Below are 22,321 nucleotides of genomic sequence, written 5' to 3'. Positions count from 1 at the left end.
AGGAGAAGGGCCCCCATGGGTCCGGGGCTCTCTTGGTGAGAGCATGGCTGAGACCCCTCCTGCCCGTCTGCACGGTCTGTCTATCCCTTTTAGGGTCCAGAATCTTTCCCACCATTCCCTTCGAGCAAGTGGGGAGAGATGCTCTCTGCCTTTGGCGGGAGACACTTATCTGAAGAGAGTCCCAGCTCTGTGCTTTGAGAGTGCATAGAAGGTCAAAACTTTGCACCCAGGGTCCCTCTAGCAGGACCCCCAACCCCGGCAGGGTTTCAAGGTGTGTCTTGCCTCAGGGTTTCCTAAGCCTGAGGGAGGCTGGGGCCCTGCACTCTGAGAGCCAAGTGGAGGGGTGAAAACCTGGGGGCCTCCCCTGGCACCAGACACAGAGGCCAAGGTTCTTGGTGTTTATTGGCTTACCAGGCCACAAAAGCAAAATCCAGCAGCGATACCTGCCTAATGACCTGTCCACCTGCAGGTCTTGAACAGCTGCTCAGAGTCGGGACTCCAGAGGTCAGTGTGTTCGAGCCGGCACAGAGCTGAGCCACTTTCTGCTCTCAGAGCCGTGTTCCCTAGGGAGAGAGGTGAGGAGAAGGGTGGGAGGAAATGAGCCATTCCCAGGTGCCCCAGGGGAGAGGTGGCTTCCCTGGGAAGCAATGGAGCCAAGTAGTTGGGCTCAGGGGCCTGATTGCAAAGTCCTGAGTTCTTTTGCCGCCAAAGCGCCTGGAAGAGGACTGGCAGGGGAAGCTTCCCTCCATCCAGCAGTCAAGCCTGTTTCCTACCGCTCCTACATGGAGTCAGACTCGGGCAAAGGACTTGCGAGCTAACCCCCTACGTGGTGGTACCAGCCTGAGAGAAAGATGGTATGTGCCACTGAGTGTGGGCACAGCAAGGCAGAAGTGCCCTGACTTAAGCACAGTCGCTGTAGCACGTGGGCCCTCAGTAAAGCTTAGCTCCTTACTGCTTCCATCCTTTCCCCCTTGTTCCCCTTTTCCTCCCTGGAGCAGCAGTATCCTGGGCATCATCTCCTGGAAGGATGGATTCCCCTTGGGTTAGGCCAGGGCCTTGTGAAGAAAGGAGGTGGGATGGGCCTGGGCTGGAGCTCCTGCCTTCTGGGCACCCACCTGCTTCCTTGAGATCCTGACTGGAAGAGTAGGCTCCGGATGTCAGGGCCCAGGCTGGTGGGGGTGCACGGGTCCAGCACGCAGTGGCTACCCTGCTTCTGACGGGTCATCTTCTTGTCCAGCCGAGGGCAGAACGGGACACAGGGCACCTGGGCGTAGGGGCTCTGCAGGTTGGCATCTGGCAAGGGAGGAAGGAGGAGGCAGGAGCGGGGAGTGCCTCAGAGCAAGCCCAGCCTTGGGAGGCAGGCAGACCCAGCTGACATCCCAGCTTTGCCACATCCTGAGCTGGGTGGGTTTGGGCAAATCGGTTAACCTCTCTGAGCCTCTGTGTAAGCTGGGGCTGAGTACCCACCTCACAGAGCTGACGATGAGGATTAAAGGGATAATACATGCGCAGCATGCCGCTGAACGCCAAGCACAGTGTAAGGGCTCGTAACAGCTTACACAGGAACACGTATCTTTGTGATGGGTCCTGGCAGTCTGGTAGGCACACTAGAGAGACTCTGGAAAGCTCCTAGCCTATCACTTGGCACACAGTAGGACTCCTAGTTTAATCAATGGCAACTGCTCTTACGGGGAGGCAGCCTTGCCCAGTGAAAAGAGCACAGGTTTTGGAGTCAGACCTGGGTATAAACTGCCCTTTTTTGACACGGGTTAGCTGTGGGGCCCTGGGCCTTGGGCTTAAACTTGCTCAGTTTCACTGTTCTCATCTGTAATATGGGGTAAATATGTGATCGTAAGCACTAAATTCTAGCACATCTACAAAGGGCCTAGCATGGGGAGTGACCCCAGTGGGTGTTCAGTAAATGCGGAGCTGCGATTGCTAATCGCCCTCCCTGCTCAGTGGAGGCTCTCGGACCAACGTGTGCTCAGGGCTGAGCCTCAGGGAAGAGCGCAGAAGGCCCTTGTCAGAGGGCTAGAGGTGGGGTGGGGATTTTCAGACCATTGACTAATGCACACAGTTAAGCCCAAAGTGGGAAACCATGTCTCTCAGCTCCTGGGTCTGGCTGTGGGCCCAGGGAAAGAGGCCAGGGGGGCAGGAGAGCAGAGTACTCGCTGTGCCCAAGGCCCTCACCATAGTTCTGCTGCTTCAGCCGGCTCAGGATCCTGAGGACCCTTCGTTCTGGGACTTCCAAGTCTGACTGCTGGGGGTTGTAGGGAAGCTTCTTCCGGGACCGCAGCCGGCCTATGGCCAACTCCATCTCTCGGGCCTTACAGGTGCCTTCCTTCAGCTTCTTCTGGTAATAGCTGGGGAGGCAGTGCCCGCCCAGCTCAGCCTGGCTGTGTTTAATTCACCTCCCCTCCCCCCTCCCTCTTTCTGAGCCCCTGTTCCGTCTGGCCAGCTCTGGGACAGGGACACAAGCCCAGGAGTTAGGAGACCTGGGTTTTAGTCCCAGCTCTGCCATTAACTCCCTGTCACTGCCTTGCTTTGGACTCCAGTCACCCCGACCCTATCTCTGCAAGTCACATGACTTCTCCGGGCTTCAGGTTTCCCCTGGGTAAAATGGATCAAACAGTCTTCACGTTCTAGGATTAAATAACAAGGCCCATCAAGCACTCAGCAACGTGGCCCATGGAAAGAGCCTGGTCAGTGTCACCTATGCTTTCCATCACTGATATTTTACTTAGATGTACAAGTGCTCTGTAAGACAGCTGTGCGATTAACCTGCTCATCTTCCAGATTTGAGTTTTATTTTCTTGACTCACGGCGACTTGCCTGCCCACTAGACTGCGGCTCCGCTCATGCATTCAGCAGATACTCAGTGGGTGTTTACTGCAGGCCGGCCATGCATCTAGGTGCTTGGGAAAGCAGTGCAGGAGACCTCCATAGAAGGTCCCTGCCTCCTAGTGTCCCAGCCCCTCTCTCACTCCAGCCACTGCCACAGTGACCACTTCCACACGGACTTGGAGCAGCCTTGCACAGGGACAGTCTGAGGTGGCCTCACCTCAGAAGCTGCCTGCCTGGAGCTTCTCTGAAACCACGGTGGGGGCCACCCTTGACCAAAGGAGCTAGCAGCTGAGGTATACAGGTTTCTCTTTCTTCTCATGACAGAATTCTGAACCACTATCCCTAGTCTCCTCAGAAATCCTGGGGGTGGTTGACTCAACACATGCTTGTATTGGCCCTCCTCTGTTCACATTCCTTCTCTCGCTCCTCCCTGGAATCCCTTTCTAAATTGACCACCTAGGCATGCACCTAATGGGGGAGTCAGACCATGAACAAATAAATACAATACCATGTCGATAGTGGTGGGTGTAATGAGGGCAAGTAAAAGCTGGACAGTGGGTAGTGATGAGGGGCTATTTAGCTCACAGGGGTCAGCAAAAGTCTCAGGTGGTGACATTTGAGCAGAATGAGGGGAGGGAGCAAGTCAAATGGGTATCTCTGGAGGAAAAGTCAGGCAGAGGGAATGGCATGTGGAAAGGAGGTGGGAAAGAGCTCAGTGAGCTGTAGGAATGGCAAGGAGGCCAGAGGGGCTAGAGCCTGGTATGTGAGGAAGAGTGGGAGATGTGGGCAGCAAGATGGCAGAGCCAGACCACCCAGGGCTTTGAGGCAGTGGTGATGGGTGGGCATGCTACTCGGTGCTGGGAAACACTTAAGGCTTAAGTTGCTCATTCTGCTACGGTCTCTGCCTGTCTCTGGGGCCTGGAATTTGGGGGTTTGATGAGCTTCACACATAGAACACAGAAAATGGATAACAGAGCGCTCACATGGAAGTTGGATCTAGACCCCTATGTAAAACTAGGAAATGAAAAGGCAACATGTTGAGTAAAAAAGATGACCAAGAAAAAACTTCACTCCACAAGGGCCAAAAGGACATGAGCAAAATGTGTGCAACTTTCTCGGTCACAGTTTTAAAGGACATTGCTTGCTCTCCACTTCCTGTCTCCCCTTCCCGTGGGCTTGAATTCAGATGTGTTGCTGGTAAATTGGTTTAGGATTGACCTAGGGAATGGTGCGACAATAAGTTAGAAAGAAACAATAAGTTGTGTGCTGCGCAGCCTCGTCTTCCTGCCTGCTTCTTCTGGACTGTCAATATAAGAGAAATAAACTATCTTGTTTGAACTGTAGTGCCTCGGGGTCTATTCCTGAACTAATACAACAATATAGAATTCTATATCCAGCTAAACTACTCAGTGTGACTATAAATAAACTTTTGCAGACACATAAAATCTCAAAAATTTTGTATCCCATGCATTCTTTCCTCAGGAAGATACTGGAGGACATATTCTTCTAAAATGAGGGCATAAACCAAAACAGAAAAGGAAGATACACATATAGAAAACAGAAATTCCAACACAGGAGAGGTGACAGTAAAGGAAGATGGTAAAGGGAGATCCTGTGTTGGTAGTGCAACTGTCATAAAGGACAAGTTTAGATTAGATCACCATAACGTAGGAGACAGAATAGGGGTGGCATTCCTGCAGCAGTTGTTGAATCACTTCCTTTACAACCCAAAAAAAGCTACTAGGGAAACATGCTTCCATTACTTTTTAACAACCAAACAAGCCAAGAAGGATTAAGCAAACCAAGGAAGAGTAAGGCATGTAATCTAACAAACAGAGAATCCTAATCAGAGGAAAGGAAGAAAGAATTCCTAGGATGACAACAGACCCCCAAGATGACAGCTCAGCAACAGGCTTAAAAAGAAATTAATCCAAAAGTGAGAATAATGGAATTATTTAGAACATGCCTCCAAGAAAAAGAAACTCTAAGAAGGCAGCACAGGAATTATTAATGAGTACAAAGAAAACAAAATCAAGGCAATTGTCAACTTCAGGAACTAGAAAGGCAAGGAAATGAAATCATAGTATAATAAAATACTCAGCTATTAAAAATTATATAGCCATAATAATAGAAACCCCCCCAAATTATTTAGTGAAAAATGGTAATATATTAGAATAGGTAGAGGGGAATTTAGGGGATGGTTGTATCAGACAGCTAAACCCATACCATAATAGGAAGTCAATAGATACAAGTCAAAAAAATCACTAACCACAGTACATGCATATGTTTTCGAAGTAAGGAGAGAGTCAAAAGTATTTGTCTTGGGAAGGGAGACTTCAGGGAGTGGGGAGCATGGTGAAGAGTGGTGTGGGGAACTACAAGGGTTTATTATAAACCTTTTTGGACTATTTGGCTTTTTAAACAATGTACACATTCAGTTTTTAAGAATTAACTCAAAGGATAAAGTTATGTCAGTTGAATACTAAGCAAAGGAAGTTGGTATAACCATGTTAATATTTTAAAAACTAGGCCTTAAGACAAAAAGCATTACTAGAGACACAAATGATTACCATATAATGATAAAATGTTCAGTTCATCAGGAAATACAAAATTCTAAAAATGAAATATGAAGCAAAATCTGATGAAACTACAAGGAGAAGTAGACAATTTCATTATCACAGAAGTGATAATGGATACTCAGCTTTGCCAGTGTAGCATCTAGGAATCCATATACTATATGTGTGGATGAATGGATGTGGCTGTGTTCTGATAAAAGTTTAACTGTAAAAACAGCGAGCAGAATGTGGCCTGCAGCCCATAATAGACCTCTGTCTACTATAGACCTTACCTAAAACTAAAATTCACAGGAGAAACAGAGTTTGGAAGTTGAGTCTACCAAGTTAGAGGGTTTAGGTAACACCTGGGCCTTTCACAAATATGTCCTAACAAAGTAAAAAACCAAGACTACATAAACTCGAAGTGATCAGCCAGTAACTGAACTGCCTACAAGAAAAAAAAATTAACACTCATCAAAGGAAGAGTCCGGTTTCCAAACAAAACAGAATCCAGTCTCTAAACCATATCATCTAAAATATCCAGGACAGGGGCCCCTGGGTGGCTCAGTCGTTAAGCGTCTGCCTTCAGCTCAGGTCATGATCCTAGGGTCCTGGGATCGAGCCCCGCATGGGGCTACCTCTTCCACAGGAGGCCTGCTTCTCTCTCTCCCACTCCCCCTGCTTGTGTTCCCTCTCGCTGTGTCTCTCTAGTCAAATAAATAAATAAAATCTTTAAAAAAATAAAATAAAAAATAAAATGTCCAGGACACAATAAAAAATTATCAGACATGCATGGGGTGCCTGTTCTTGGTTTCAGCTCAGGTCATGATCTCAGAGTCCTGAGATCGAGCCCCGTGTCAGGGTCTGTGCTTAGTGAGAGTCTGCTTGAGATCATCTCCCTCTCCATCTGCCTCTCTCCCTCCTTGCTCTTGCTCTCTCTAAAATAAATAAAATCTTTAAAAAAATTATCAGACATGCAAAGAAACAGGAAAATGTGGCCTATAGTAAGGCCCATAAAAATAAACTCATGGAAAGCAACCTTGAGGAAGCCCAGACATTGCATTTAGTAGACAACGGCTTTAAAAGAGCTATTAAAGGGGCACCTGGGTGGCCCCGATGGTTAAGCATCTGCCCTCGGCTCAGGTCATGATCTTAGGGTCCTGGGATTGAGCCCCACATCAGGATCCCTGCTCAGTGGGGGCTCTGCTTCTCTTTCTCCCTCTGCCCCTCCCCCCACTTGTGCTCTCTCTCTCTCTCTCTCTCTCTCTCTCTCTCTCTCAAATAAAATCTTTTAAAAAAATATTAAAAATATATTCAAATAATTGAAGGAAAATGTGATCTTAATGAATAGAGAAACAGAAACTACAAACATGAAACAAATGGAAATTCTAGAACCAAACGGTACAATAACTGAAGTGAAAAAGTCACTTGTAGCAGATTGGAGATAGCAGAAAAAGGAATTAGTAAACTTGAAGACAGATCAATAAAAATCATCCAATCTGAAGAACAGGAAAAAAAAAAATTGAAGACAAATGAACAGAATTCTGTTTCTGGCCATAATGAAGGAACTGGTACCGAACTTGTCATCCTGCCATAAATAACTACACATGGACAAAATATATGAAACTGTTGTCAGATATTGAACGACAGGCAGCACAAGACTTTAATCCCTGAGAGAAAAGAAACCAATGAGATGAGCTTAATGATCTCTAGAGAACTTTGCCTGGAGGTACTTTCTGGACCGTGGTACCGGAAGTGGTACCCAGGGAGAACAGTAGACTCACTGAGGTAAAGGGATAGACATTGTAGTTGGTGAAGATGGAGGCCACTGGGATTAGTGTATCAGGATATCAGAGAGATAGGAGCCATGCAAAAGAAAGAGCTGCAGAAATATGCATGGGGTATTCTTGAGTCTTTGGTTCCATATTAAGCAGTACACACATAGTGTGAAATTTCATAAAGCCAGACAAAGAACAAAAAACAGAAGTAATTACCAGAGTTTACCTAGGGCTGAGAGACACATGGGTTTCAAACAGCCAGAGCAGAAAGACTTTGTTGAACACCTGTGGAATTAGTAGAGCTCTTAGATGAGTTCTCTTTCAGTAGTCGGGACTAACTCAGCCCTAGAGGAGAGACTATACTCAATCTTCCCTAACAAAGCTTTAAAACCTTGAAAGATGGGCACCTGCCTGGCTGAGTTGCTACAGCATATGGCTCTTGATCTCAGGGTCATGAATAGGAGCCCCATGTTGGGGGTAGAGTTTACTAAAATAAAATAACCTTGAAAGAAAGAAGACTATCCTTAGTAACTTAATCACCTGCCCTCTAGTTCAACACTTTAAAGAACAAAATCCAGACAAATATCCAGCATCCAATCAAAAACTAGCAGACATGAAAGAAGCAAGAAAGTGACCAATAAAAAAAGAAAAATCAGAAAAAAAAGAAAAATCAGTTTATATAAATAGACCCAGAAAACACAAAAGATGATGGAATTAGCAGAAGAGGACCTTAAATGAGCTATTAGAAATATGCCCAAGGATTTAAAGGAAATATGAACATGAGGAGAGAAATAAAACTATGAAATAGAACCAAATGAAATATTTAAATATGAAAAATGCAATAGCTGAAATGAAAAATTCATTAGATAAGCTTAAGAGGAGATTAGACACAGCAAAAGAAAATATCAGCAAACTTGAATGCTTAGCAATAGAAATTATTCAAAGTGAAGCACAGAGAGAAAATTCAAGATACAATGATCAGAGCACCAGTGACCTATGAAACAATTTTAAGTGCTATGGAATTGGGGGCGCCTGGGTGGCTCAGTCATTAAGCGTCTACCTTCAGCTCAGGTCATGATTCCAGGGTGCTGGGATTGAGCCCCACATCGGGCTCCCTGCTTGGCGGGGAGTCTGTTTCTCCCTCTTCCTCTCCCACTCCCCCTGCCTGTATTCCCTCTCTCGCTGTCTCTCTCTCTCTCTGTCAAATAAATAAATAAATAAAATCTTAAAAAAAAACAAAAACAAATGACCTTTACAGAGTATTTTAAGTGTTATGGAATTGGAGTCCCAGAAGGAGAGGAGGGGGGCATATAAAAATATTATTTATGGAAAAATGTACCAAAAAAAAGAGAAATATGATAAAACTATAAATTATAAATCCAGGAAGCTCAATGAACCCAAAGTAGGATGAATACAAACTGAAGGGACCTAGTCTCAGTACTAAGAGACTGAGCCAGTGAACAATGGGACATCATGCCTAGATTTGTTCTTTTCTGCTTGTTACAATCTGTTTTTCTCCCCTTTTTACAGGTATGTTATATCACAACTTCTAACTCAAATTTCTCCCTATAGTCACTAAGCTTTTAATATATGAGATTTACGAGAAAGTTTCAGGTAGGGGGACATGAAGGAGTTTAGGGCATGCCACTGCAAAACAGGCCACTTTTGGCATATGGTTATTTTAGTTAAAACAATTGAGGGGTGCCTGGGTGGCTCAGTCGATTAAATGACTGACTTCTGGTTTTGGCTCAGGTCATGATCTCAGAGTCCTGAGATGGAGCCCTGTGTTGGGCTCTATGGTCAGTGGGGAGTCTGCTTGAGATTCTCTTCCTCTCCCTCTCCCTCTACCCCTCCCTGCTTGCTTGCACCCACACACTCTCTCTCTCTAAAATAAGTAAATAAATCTTTTTTATTTTTATTGTTTTATTATTTTATTTTATTTTTTTAAAGATTTTATTTATTTATTTGACAGAGAGAGACACAGCAAGAGAGGGAACACAAGCAGGGGGAGTGGGAGAGGGAGAAAGCAGGCTTCCCGCGGAGCAGGGAGCCCGATGCGGGGCTCGATCCCAGGACCCTGGGATCAGGACCTGAGCCAAAGGCAGACGCTTAACCAACTGAGCCACCCAGGTGCCCCAGGAAGAAACATTCTTATCACAAGAGATGGGAGCCTTGGCTGAGAGAACTCCGTAATAGACCTTGTTAAAATAACTCTTATCTTCCTTTAGTCTGCCCATGTAGTTTCACTACTTCTCCACATTCACTACTCTCTGTTCAACCTAGTATAGAAACACTCAGGCTGAGTCATTTCTTTGGGTCTTCATTTTTCTTGTGAGGCCGCCCATTTACATATAACTAAGATTCATATGCTTTTCTCCTGTTCATCTATCTTTTTTTTTTAAGTTTTATTTATTTATTTAAGTACTCTCTACACCCAATGTGGGACTTGAACTAATGACCCTGAGATCAAGTCTCACAGTCTACTGATGGAGCCAGCCAGGCGCCCCTCCTGTTCATTTATCTTATGTCAGTCCCAGTTGGAAATTCTAAGAGAGAAATGGAAAATTTTCCTCTCCTGGACATCAAATGACATTTTTACTTGAACGAAGGACAAACTATGGTTATTCAGCCTTTGGTATTCAGTGGATATTTCTCTAAAAGTGGACGAAGTTAGCCCATCACTTCAAGGAGAACAACTGACAGCATTTGTTGCCTCCGATAAAATGAAAGCTTTCAAGAAAAAGAATTTTGGGAAACTTAAATCCATTAACATTTGCATATACATGTCCTGATACAAATAGTTTATAGCAGTGAAAATGAATGAACTACAGCCACACATAACACTTCTAATACTTAAAGACTTTTCTGATATTAGTGGTGATATTAATTATACTATAATATAGTATATATATACTAATTAATATAGTCATAGTATATATATACTAGTTATATATAGTGTGTATATATATATATATATATATACACACTAATTAAAATGAAATGTGTCAACACCTGGGAGATAGGCAATATTTTCCAAATGACCAGTGCATGGGAGAAGGGCCATTCAAACTACAAGATAGACCAATAGACTTTTATATTTTATTTATTATTATTTTTATTGTTTTTTAAAGATTTTATTTATTTATTTGACAGAGAGATAGAGAGCACAATTAGGCAGAGTGGCAGGCAGAGGGAGAGGGAGAAGCAGACTCCCCGCTGAGCTGGGAGCTGACGTGCGGCTCGATCTCAGGACCCTGGGATCACAAACCGAGCCGAAGGCAGATGCTCAACTGACTGAGTCACCCAGGCGCCCCTAGACTCTTATATTTAAACAGGGGCTTCTGGCTGGCTCAGTCAATAGAGTGTGTGGCTCTTGAGTTTGAGCCCACGTTGGATGTAGAGAGTGCTTAAATAAACAAACTTTTAAAAAATAAAAGAGTACAGGGGCACCTGGGTGGCGCAGTCAGTTGAGCATCCAACTCTTGGTTTCGGCTCAGGTCATGATCTCAGGGTCATGAGATCAAGCCCCGTGTCGGGCTCCCTGCTCAGCATGGGAATCTGCTTGGGATTCTTTCCCCTTCATCTCCCTCTCCCTCTGCTCCTCCCCCTGCTCTCTCTCTTTCTCTAAAAAGAAAGAAAGAAAGGAAATATTTTTAAAAATAAGTAAAAGAGTACAAAAAGTTCATTGATACGGTTTCAGATTACATATTATAACCACATAAGGCTCTCCCATTACCAAGTCTGGTGTAGTATCAAAGAAAAAGATCAACATGATGTGTGGGTATTAAATGAAAAGGCTATTAAAATACTTCCTTTTCCAGTTACATATTTGTGTGGGTCAGAGTTCTTTATATACTTCAACCAAAGCAACATATTGCAACAGATTGAATGCAGAGCAGATATGAGACAGAAAGCTGTCTTCTTTTCTGCCAGACTCGGAAGAAGAGATTTGCAATATTGTATAACAATGCCATTCTTCTCATTAACTTTTTTTGTGAAACTATAGTTATTTTTCATTTAAAATGTTTTTTTATGTTCACATGTAATGGGGTTATTATAGTTAAATAAATTAATAAGCAATTTAATTTTTTTCTCAGTTTTAAGTTCAAATATAGAAAATATTGACAAAGGTTCCTTGGTGTCCTCAAAAATTTTTAGGAGTGTAAAGGGGCGGGGCACCTGGGTGGCTCAGTTGGTTGGGCGTCTGACTCCTGCTGAGGTCCTGATCTCAGGGTCCAGGGCCCCACATCAGGCTCCCTGCTGAGCAGGAGCTTCTCCCTCTCCCTCTGCCTGCCATTCCCCCCTGCTTGTGCTCTCTCCCTCTCTCTGTCAAAATAAATAAATAAAATCTTTTAAAAAATAGTATGTAGCAGTGAGAACAATAAATGATTGATAATTACTCACAAGAATGTGAATGAATCACAAAACATAACGTTGAGGAGAAAAAACAAGTAACAAAAGACTTACTACGGTAGGAGTCCGCTCTGCCAGAGTCTGGCATAAAGGAAGACAGCTTTCCGTCTCATATCTGCTCTGCATTCAATCTGTTGCAATATGTTGCTTTGGTTGAAGTATGAGTCCACTCATATAAAGTTTATGAAAAGCTAAGCAACAAAGTATTCAGGAATACAAATGTGAGTGAAGATCAGAAAGCGCCACTCCACTCCGTATCTACCAGAAGAAAGACTGATAGTACCAAATTTGCACAAAATGTGGAGCAACTGGAACTCTCCTATTAATGGTGGGATGGTAAAATGGTACAACCACTTGGGAAAAGGTCTGGTGAGGTCTCAGAAGTAAAATACACCTACCTGCAATTCCCTTCTGCATATTCGCCCAAAGAAACAAAAGTATGTGTCCACGGAAGGACTTGTACAAAAATGTTAATGGCAGCTTCGTTCATTATAACCCCACACCGGGAACCGCAGAGAAATCCATCAGTAAAAGAATGGATGAGCCAAGTGTGGTAGATCCACCAAGTGGAACACTACTCAGCAATAGAAAGGGGTGAACCCTGACACCCACAACGACATGGACAAGTCGCAAAAGCATTGCGTCGAGTTCAAGAAGCTGACCCTAGGATTCCATACTGTATGTTTCCATTGATGTGAAGTTGCCAAAAGGCCAAACCAATCTGGGACAGAAAACAAATCAGAAGAGTGATTGCCTCCACGGGAGTGGGTTCGGAGACCGACTGGGAAGGATCATGAGGGCACTTTCGGGAATGATGGTCAAGTTGTACATAACTTCACAGGGGTTCAGCTGTCAGCAGTGGCTGAGATTCACACACTGATGATTTATGTGTTTCACTGAATGTAAATTATACCTCAAATAATGAAAAAAAACTCTAAATAAATGTCGATCTCTAGTTATTGATATGTATGCTGAAGTATTTAGAGGGAAATGACTATAATTTATTTTGAAATGAATGAAAAACCAATATGGATCAATGAAGAGAGGGATGGGTAGACGCAAGATTAAAACAAGCATGGCAGATTGGCAATGGTAGAATCTAGGTGGTGAGTATATAAAATGTTCACTGTGAAATTCTCTCAACTTTGCCGTATATTTGAAATTTTCAGTAAACAAGGGGAAAAAACAAGTAGTGAAAATTTAAAACAGAAAGCAAGGGAATAAGATGGTTAGTTCTTATTTGGGGAGAGAGTGTTTTGTGATTGGGGTAGGGCACACAGGGCTTCGAGGTTATTGGAAATGATCTATTTTTTTTTTTTTTTTAAGATTTTCTTTATTTATTTAACAGAAAGAGAGATAGCGAGAGCAGGAACACAAGCAGGGGGAGTGGGAGAGGGAGAAGCAGGCTTCCTGCCAAGCAGGGAGCCCGATGTGGGGCTCGATCCCAGGACCCCAAGATCATGACCTGAGCGGAAGGCAGACGCTTAATGACTGAGCCACCCAGGCGCCCGGAAATGATCTGTTTTTAAACTAGGGAAATGGACACATGGGTATCTTAGGGTCCACCCCAGGACCCTAAGATCATGACCTGAGCCAAAGGCAGACACTTAACCAACTGAACCACCCAGGTGCCCCAAGCCTTGCTGAGCTTGAAACCAGGGTACAGAGATAAGTAGGAGAGATAAAGCCTTAATGGTATCTGGTCTCCTGGATCCAGCCATTCCTGAGGCCATGATCCGTTATGTGAGCCAATATATTCCCCTTTTGCTTAAGCCAGTTTTATTTGGGTGCCTTTCACTTGCAACTGAGAGTCCTAACTATCAAAATTCCTCAGCTGCCAAAATACTAGGTGCCATTTCTGTGTCTGCAACCCTCCACCCCCAACCACCAGCCGCACTCACTTGGTGATCTCCTCTAAGGCTGCCTCCGGTAGGGCCAGCATCTCCACCAGCAGGGATAGGATCTCAAAGAGCAGAGTGTGGGGGTTTGGGGGAGCCATGTCCGTCAGGGCGTTCTGCTCTGGGGACATGGGATGATGTCTGCCGTTACCATTTGGCAGTTCTGGATGCCCACTGTCCACCAGCCACCAGACCCCTCCCCGAGCTCTGACTCCTCTGGGCTCATCCCTACTCACCCACGGAGCAGAAGAAGCGCCTGGTGTCTGTCATCACAGCCAAGAAGTCCTTGAAGCCTACATGACCATCTCCTGTGGAGGCCAAGGGTGTGACAGTGGACAGGGGCCTGCCAGAGTGTGCCCAGGCATTGCAGCCCCGCTTGGTTATTGGCATTTCCTCAATGGGTTTGATTATAAAACACATAGAAGACACATATTCAACACATATGTAACATGTATTCAGTGCAGCCAGTGTGGTGCACACAGCAAAGTAGAAGGTGGAAGTTAAAATCTCCTGGGTTGGGAGCTCCAAGAACTCGGGGCAGCAGTCTGAATTCACATCCCTGGTCCAGCATATCCTATCCGTGTGACCTTGGCAAAGCCCCCAACCCCGCTAAGCCTTAGTTTTCTCATCTAGAGGGTGAGGATAACCATGATACCTATCTCATGAGAGATTGAAGCCAAATGCTTAGAACAGAGCCGTGTGTATTATACAAGTTCAGTAAATGTGAGCAACTGTTATTATTACCATGTGCTAGTCACTGCATGAGAGTTATGTACCCACAAGATTCCCACCTTGGCCTTCAAGCCCCTGTAGGACCTGCCTGTTACCTGTCTCCAGCCTCACCTGGTGCCAAGTGCCCCCAGCATGAACCTGTTCTTCCACTGGGGGCACCTTTCCTGCCCCGGGCCTTTGCACATGCTGCTTCCTCTTCCTAGAATCCTCTCTACCACCCTCTAACTCTTTAGTAAACATCCTAGGCGTGCTTCTGCTTGATCATCCCTTCCCCAAGAGAAGTCAGACCTGACCGGGTCAGCTGCCCCCCTAAACACTCTCATAAAACTCTGTACTTCAACCACACGCTTGTAAGATCTGGAATTTAATGGAGGTGCCAGAAGGCAGGGACTGGGTCTGTTTTGTTCTGTACTGTGTCCTCAGGGCTTAAGACAGGTAGGTCTCGGGGACACCTGGCTGGCTCAGAGGAACATGCGACTCTTGATCTCAGGGTTGTGAATTTGAGCCCCACATAGGGGGTAGAGATTACTTAAATAAAAAAAAAAAAAGTCAGGTAAGTCTTAGCAGATGTTTTCTGAGCTACTAGACGAATGAATGAATGGTCTCTAATCCTGAAAACCACCCTCTGGAGGTGCCTAATACTCTTATCCCCATGTCACAGATGGGGCCTTAGACACAGAGAAAAGCAAGCTTTTGCCAAGAGTCACGTAGAGGCAGAGCTGGGGTCAATTCCTGGCTTGTGTGTGTGGATTCGCCCCTGTGCGGTGATGAGGAAGTATGGTCAGACAGGTAGTGGCCAGGAGCCCAGGCCCCTTACAGCTCCACAGCTCCCCACGCCCTGCATCTAGCCAACCAAACCACGTGGGATTCCCCTCACCCTGCATCCTCCTCCCTTTGTCTAGTTTATTTCTATCACGAGGAGTGCCCTTCTTTCTTCTCTCCCCGCCTAACCGCTATTTAATCTTTCACAATTTGGCTCAGGCATCACCTCCTCCAGGAAGCCTTCCTTCCTGATCCCTTCCTCCAAGCCACCTTAAGTGCTGCTTCCTTTGGTGACTCTTACTTCTGTGTCACTATCTATGTGAGCACCTCAGGAGCAGGGCTCATGGGTCTTACACATCTCTTTATTCTCAGTGCCCAGGTCAGGAATGTGCACACAGTGGGCATTTAATAAATATTTACTGGATGAATAATACTAGCAGCTCAATGTCTCCTGGACACACTCAGTGCACCAGGCATTGCGCTCAGTGCTCTGTCTGGATTATCTCATTTGCTTTTCAGCAGCCTGGTGAGATGGATACTGCTCTCAGCCCCATTGTACAGAAACTGAGGTTTGGTGAACTTCAGTGACTTGTCCAAGGTCACACACCTGGTCAAATGAGTGACCGAGTCACGGGAGAATGCCCTGTGAAGCACACACACAGGCCTAAAAGGGAGGGATCTCAGACATCACCGACTACATCCTGGGGTCAGGAGGTAGGTCATGGTCATCTCTGGGTCTCCAGAACCTGGCACTGAGTAGGTGCTCAGAGAGCATTAACGTTGGGGGCCAGGACGAACCACATAGTTTGTGGGCCCCGGTGGAAAATGAAAATGCAGGATGGGGCCCCTCACTCAAAAATTTGTGAAACCTTTCCAGACTGCAACAGCAGAGCATTAAACCACATGCAGGCCCCTTGAAGCGGGGAGCCCTGTGGGACTAGAAAGGTCTCCCATGGCTGGCCCTGCCTAGGACTCAGAATGACGCCCCCCCAACTCACCATCGACGTCAGCACTCATCAGGGCGTCCTCGACCTGCGCCGGGGTGAGGGAGATGCCCACGAGCAGCAGGATGTTCCCCAGGCTCTGGGCGTTCACCTCGCCATGGCCATTGAAGATCTCAAAGTAACTGCGGAAGGCTGCAGTGGGGCAGCGGTGGGGGGGAGGGGGGTCACATGAGGCGGGGACATGCCCTATTCCCACCATCCAAACCCCCTGTCCCCCACTTCCAACCACCCTCCTGCCCAGCACCCTTTACCACCATGGCTGGATGGGGGGGCACAGGCAGCTAAAACCGCTCAGTCCCACTAACTCACTCCACTCTCCATTCCAAGGTCAGGCCAAGGGTTCAACTGGTGTGCCACAAGCTAAGCTCCTTAGCGACCTTCACTTAGTACGAGGAGCGCACCCACTTTAGGGCTCCCCTATTATGTGCCAGGCACTGTGCTAGGCTCTTTACAGCCACATTCTCATTAAAGTCTTACAACAGCCTCATAAGAGTGGGATGCCTGTTCCTTTTGTCACGATAGGGAAACTGAGGCTTAAAGGTTAGGTGACCAGCAGGTCTTTCTGACCCTGAAGTCTGTGCCTTTGACTTTGGTGCTCTGTGGTCATTTATCTGCATGGACGTGCCTTCTAGGATAGCTTGATGCCAAAGCTGTGCCTGGCTTCTCAGCCCACGGCAAAATGCCGGCAGAATCAGCGGACCGAGGGAGGGGGCTGGCTCTGCCATTTAATAATAAGCTGGGTTGCTGCTGTGGGCTGAGCTGCATCCCACCAAAATTCTTATGTTGTTGAAGCCCTAACCCCCAGGCCCTTAGCATGTGACTGTATTTAGTGACAGGGCCTTTAAAGAGGCGGTTAAGTTAAAATGAGACAGTGGCATGGGTCCTAATCCAATCTGACTGGTGTCCTTACAAGAAAAGGAAATGCAGAAACACGAGAGACAGCAGGGATGTGTGTGCACAGAGGAAAGGCCACGTGAGGCCACGTGAGGCCACGTGAGACCACGTGAGGACACAGGCGGCCACCTGCAAGGTGAGGGGAGAGGCCTCAGAAGAAATGAAATCTGCCGACACCTTGATCTGAGAACTGTGACCTCCTGAACCCTGAGCAAAGAAATGCTCAGCCGCCCAGTTTGGGATACTCTGTTACGGCAGCCCAAGCAAACCATGCAACTGCCACGGGGCAAGCCCCGGTACTTCCCTGAGCCTCTGTTTTCTCATCTGTGAGGTGGACAGAGTGGTACATCCTCCGGGAGTAGTTGTGTTAATTCAGTGCCTGGTGCATAACAGACTCTGAAGTCTGACACACAGAACTGAAATGAGAGAGGGAGGACTAGGGTGTAGGGTTGGGGTGAGTGGTGACCCACCAAGGACAGGCACACCAAAAAAGGGAAAGAAGAGAACAGCTCTTAAAAGCAGATGTGAGCAGGGCGCCTTCAGCTCAGGTCATGATCCCGGGGTCCTGGGATGGAGCCCCGCATCGGGTTCCCTGCTGAGCGGGGAGCCTGCTTCTCCCTCTCCCTCTGCCTGCAGCTCCCCCTGCTTGTACTCTCTCTCTGTCTAATAAAAAATAATTTTTAAAAAATCTTAAAAAAAAAAAAGCAGATGTGAGCAAAATGCACCGTGGTTTGGACCATCCGAGCAGGGCAGCCAGACAGGGCTGAGGGGCGTGGTGGGAACCCCGAGTCTCTAAGCCACAGCAGCACCTTGTCCGTGAACTCTGCTCAAGGACATGGGGCAGAAGAAGAGGCTCTCTGAAAACGGCTAGAGAGTTGTAATGCTAGAAGGAGTGAGCTCCCGGGAAGCGGTCATAGGGAGCCAGAGAGCTCATTCAGGGAAGTCAGAAGAAGGGGCCAGTGGAGAGAGTCACAGATTTGGGGGGAGGAGTGAAGAGTGGAGGGAGGACAGACACGTGCTCTTCTGGGGCTGGGGCGGGGTGTGGCGGGGCTGCAAGCAACCTGTGGAGCGCATGGAATCAGCGCTCCCTCCTCTTCCTCCTTCTGGGGCAAGTGGAGTCGTGGAGCCCAGCCCCAAGAATGACGGAGACAAAGACACAGTGCCTCCCCCAGGTGGGGGCTCCGAACTTTAAAACTTTTTGGAGGGGGTGGGATGCGGTGGGAAATGGGACTTGTCCAAGGCAACTGGTCTTGTTAAACGGTGAGGGAGGGTCTAGGGCGGACAGGGGGGGCCTGGAGCCCTGCCTCCCATCCAGTCGGCCTCCGGAGGCCCCGTAGCCTGGGCTTGGGTTGAGGGAGGCAGAAATGCCTCCAAAACCTAAAGAACTTTGCCGGACTTGCTCCATTTACTCAGAGAGGCAGCTGCGGAACTGGAAGAGAATTGGACCCCAAGGGAGAGGGCCCAGTAGGGGCTCTGGGTCCCCCAGACAGCTGCCCCCCTGCACTGTCTCCCTAGCCAGGAAGTCTCCCCTGGGCCCACGACATGGGGCTGTGGTGAGCATCAGGTCAGCGGTGTGGTCTGGCCCCCCACCCCCACCCCAGGACTGAGTGAGACTTCTGCCACGGGAGGGGCTTCCCCGGACAGGCCTGCCCTCACCTTCCTCTTGCCTTAGGGTGAGGTGCTCCTCGAACCTCTCATCCCAGTTCTGGTCCAGCTTGAGGAGGCGGCGCTCCTCTAGCTCCCGCCTGCAGAGGACAGACCCCAGACACGGGGCACACATCCAGCCACCCTTGCCCGGGGCCACCCCCAAAGCCAGGGGAGGGCAAGGGCGAAGGTGGGGCAGAGGAGGGCAGGGGAAGGACCCTGGGGTGGGGGAGCTTTGGGAGGTCGGGAGAGTCTCAGAGTGACCCTGGTGGGGAGGAGGCAGGGGTGAGGGGACACGAGGGGAAGGGACACACCATTGGAGATTAGAAAGAGAAAAGCTCGCAGAAATGGGGAAAAGGACCTAGACATGGGGGAGGGAGGGGGGCAGAAGTGAGGAGAAGTGCAGAGGGAACAGGTGCAGTGCCTGGACGAGAGATGCCGGGGACACTGGGACACAGACTCTGACCTCGGGCGCCCATTCCGGGGTGGCTCCTACCGTGTCTTGGGGCTGCTCAGGCTCCTCTCTCCGCTCGGGTGCAGGAGTTCAGCCCTTCTCCAGCCCACGTCCAGGGTGGGGGCCGGCAGGGCTGTGACCAGCCCCGAGGCTGGGACCGGGGATCCCACGGGGGTGGGCGCGGGGACTGGCCCGGGGGCTGGCAACAGGGCCCAGGATGGGGCCATCGCAGGGGCCGAGGCGGGGTTCTGAGGCAGGCTTGGGGCTGAGGTGGGCACGGGGGCCAGGGTCCTGGGGGACTTCCGGTTTGGCAGGGCCCGGGCCTTGGCAGCCCTCCGATGCGTGGCCTCCTCCTCCTCCACCTCCAGCAAGCACTTCATGAAGCCCTGCCGAAGGTTCTGGGCCCCTGTGGCCACCATGGGCTCCCGAGGCTGCTTCAGCACAGGGTCCAGATCCCTCCTCTCTCCAATGCCCCTCACCTCCTGGGGACAGGACAGGGGAGAGGATCCAGCCAGACTGCCCCACAAAGCTTCTCCTGCCACTCACTCTCCATCCTCACACTGTTCTTCCTCTTTGGGCCCCTGGAGGCTGCCCTCCGAATCTCCCATGCACCCCACGAGGCTCCTCCCTGCCCTCGACCTGGGCTCTGCAGCCTCCCGGCGCTATGAGCCTGGGTCTTAAGTGAGTCACCCCCCGCCCCACCCCTCATCTATTTCCTTCCCTGGGATCAGCACAGCCTCAGTGGCCTTGTCAATACCCGTTGTTTGCCAACCCGACCAGAAGGTAAGCCTCATACGGGCAACACCTTGTTTGCCTCTTTTATCCATGACTATCCAGTGATGACACGTGGTAGGCACCTAATAAATGCCCACTCATTCATCCAACAAATCTAGCCACCTCCTGGACCTCCTATTACGGGGACAGGCCGTCCCCAGCCTGCAGCTCTTGTCCCTAAAGCACCAGCTCTATTTTGTCCATCAGCATAAACATGCTATATTATCTTCCTTCTAAAAAAAAAAAATCTCCCCTGACAAACCCCTCCAGCTACCGGCTACCAGCCCAGGGTTCTGCTCCTCTTTCCAAGCTCCAGAGGCTAAGGGCATCCTTTGCCCGCCACCCAAGATGCACACACACTTGTGCTTGCACACACGCAAACACACACACACGCGTGTGCACATCCGTGTGCGCACTCACAGACACACAGGCACGCTCACACTCACACCTTCCCCAGTGGGACTCCAAATACCATCCCAGCCCCTCCTCTGCCTCCTTCCTCCTCCTGATTCTGCACCCGCGCCCTCCGCATCCCCACTCCGGCTCTACTTACCGGTGGAGGAACAGGCCCTGGTGCCAGCTGGGTCTCCACAGCCTTGACCCTAAATAAGGGAGAGACCCCGGGGTGGCAGAGGGGCTCAGCTCAAGGCTCGTCCTCTGCACCGACCTTCCCTCAGCCCCCAGGACACTCAGGTGCACCACCCCAGCCTCATCTCTCCAACCTTCTCATCTCAGAGGGGCCCCTCATTCCCTCACATCCCCATGTCGGGACGAGGCCCTGAAAGTACAGGTTTGCAGAACAAAGAATTCTGGTGTTAGAGCTATCCTACAGATGGGGAAACTGAGGCCCAGAGGGGCATGACTTGCCCGAGGTCCTATATCAGGTCAGGAGCAGTCGGGACTAGAATCCACCTCACCTGTAACTTAACAGAAGCGTGGTCTTTTTGGGTCAGGGAGTCGGGTAGGGGATGGCATCAGAGGATGGCTTACCTTCCTTTGGGTGGGTCAGGTCCTGGCGTGGATGGCGGGAAGGAGTTGGCTGTATTTTCCTCCGGAGTTGCCAAGGGCATTAGGTGCACTGCCTCCAGGGAACTGTCCTCCTGTGGCCTGATATGTGGGGTGTCCACCTCCTTGGGGAGCTTGTCTCCCTGTGGCTGCCCACAGCTGTCCAAGGTGCAAGAAATCTCGACTGGTTGCACCATGTCTGCCCCATGAGCTGCCTGGTGACCTGGGGTGGGCTGACACTCTGGGCCCTGCTGAGGACAAGACACCAAAATGAGGAGCCTGAGCCTGGCTCCCAGGAACCTCAACACTCGCCTGGAGACCAGTCATCCCAGGCTCACTGTGATCTAGGCCCTGCAAGCATCCTCTTACTGAGGGCTCTCAGCACCCCTAGAAGGTGGCACAGACTCATTTTTCAGGGATGAGGACACTGAGGCCCACGGGAATCACGGCCTACCCAAAGTCATGGTCCATGCTTCTCTGGGGACATAGGAGGGGAGCTTGGAGGAACTGAGGTGTCTCCCTTTAAGTGGGATTTTCCAAGGAATGTTCAAAGTACAAGGATCCTTCTCGATGCTCCCTTAAAAAGGGGTGTTACGTTAACTGGTTTCAAGACTTATTGTAAAGTGACTTATGATCAGGAAAGCGTGGTACTGGAATAAAGATAAACATACGAGTGGAACAAAGACTCCACAAAAATGTGTAAATCCAGAAATCAACTTATACATGCATGCTCAACTGATTTGCAACAAAGGTGCAAATTCAGTAGGGAAAGGGGAGTCTTCAGCAAATGGTGCTGGAATGGTTGGATGGCCATACGCCAAAACCTGAACCACGATCCAACATGCCATGCACAAAAATTAACTCAAGATGGATCATAAATTTAAATGTTAAACCTAAAATTATAAAACGTCTTGAAGAAAACATAGGCGAATGTCCGATGTGAACTTGTGTTAAGCAAAGATGTGCAAGAAATAACACCAAAAAGTCGAGCCCTAAAGAAAAGATTAATAAATTAGGCCTTATCAAAATTCAGAACTTCTGTTCTTTGAAAGTCACTGTTAAGAGAATAGAAAAGACAAGGCACAGGCTGGGGGAGAACAATCATCAATCACATGTCTGACAAAGGACTTGTATTCAGAATATGTAAGAACCCTCTAAACTCAATAATAAGAAAACAAAGAACTTCATTTTTTTTAAAAAGGCAGAACGTGAAAAGATAATCCATAAAATGGAAGGAAAAATGTGTAAATCATATATCTCATAAGAGACTAGTATCCAGAATAAAGAACTCCTACAACTCAACCATAAAATGACCAATCCAATTAAAACAATGGACAAAGTATTTGAACAGCAATTTCTCCAAAGAAGATATACACATGGCCCACAAGCACATTAAAAAATGTTCAACAGGGGCGCCTGGGTGGCTCAGTCGTTAAGCGTCTGCCTTCGGCTCAGGTCATGATCCCAGTGTCCTGGGATCGAGCCCCACATTGGGCTTCCTGCTCAGCGGGGAGCCTGCTTCTCCCTCTCCCGCTCCCCCTGCTTGTGTTCCCTTTCTCGCTGT

The 22,321-nt window shown here is 48.3% G+C and overlaps 1 protein-coding gene across 1 annotated transcript; it reads right to left on the bottom strand.

Moving 5' to 3' along the window:
* Nucleotides 1-505: 505 nt before the first annotated feature.
* Nucleotides 506-20,954, bottom strand: SPATA21 (spermatogenesis associated 21). The gene is made up of 10 exons (XM_078071796.1): nucleotides 20,743-20,954; nucleotides 20,306-20,354; nucleotides 19,021-19,460; nucleotides 18,537-18,625; nucleotides 15,981-16,118; nucleotides 13,725-13,796; nucleotides 13,492-13,609; nucleotides 2,191-2,363; nucleotides 1,116-1,293; nucleotides 506-563 (listed from the first exon to the last, which is right to left on the bottom strand). Exons 1-10 carry the CDS (start codon nucleotides 20,952-20,954, stop codon nucleotides 506-508), a joined length of 1,527 nt encoding a protein of 508 aa, XP_077927922.1.
* Nucleotides 20,955-22,321: the final 1,367 nt, after the last annotated feature.

Source organism: Halichoerus grypus, chromosome 5 (genome assembly GCF_964656455.1).
Source record: "Halichoerus grypus chromosome 5, mHalGry1.hap1.1, whole genome shotgun sequence".
In the NCBI taxonomy this organism is placed as follows: Eukaryota; Metazoa; Chordata; class Mammalia; order Carnivora; family Phocidae; genus Halichoerus; species Halichoerus grypus.
The sequence above is the reverse complement of the archived record's forward strand: the minus strand, read 5'-3'. Positions and strand labels throughout refer to the sequence as shown.

Excerpts from the sequence above, each read along its gene's own strand:
- SPATA21 (XM_078071796.1), bottom strand. The coding sequence starts at position 20,954 with ATGGTGCAACCAGTCGAGATTTCTTGCACCTTGGACAGCTGTGGGCAG. Across the intron at positions 18,626-19,020 it reads CTGAGCAGCCCCAAGACACG|GCGGGAGCTAGAGGAGCGCC; the intron begins GTAGGAGCCACC and ends TGTCCTCTGCAG. Across the intron at positions 1,294-2,190 it reads GCTGAAGCAGCAGAACTATG|ATGCCAACCTGCAGAGCCCC; the intron begins GTGAGGGCCTTG and ends CTCCCTTGCCAG.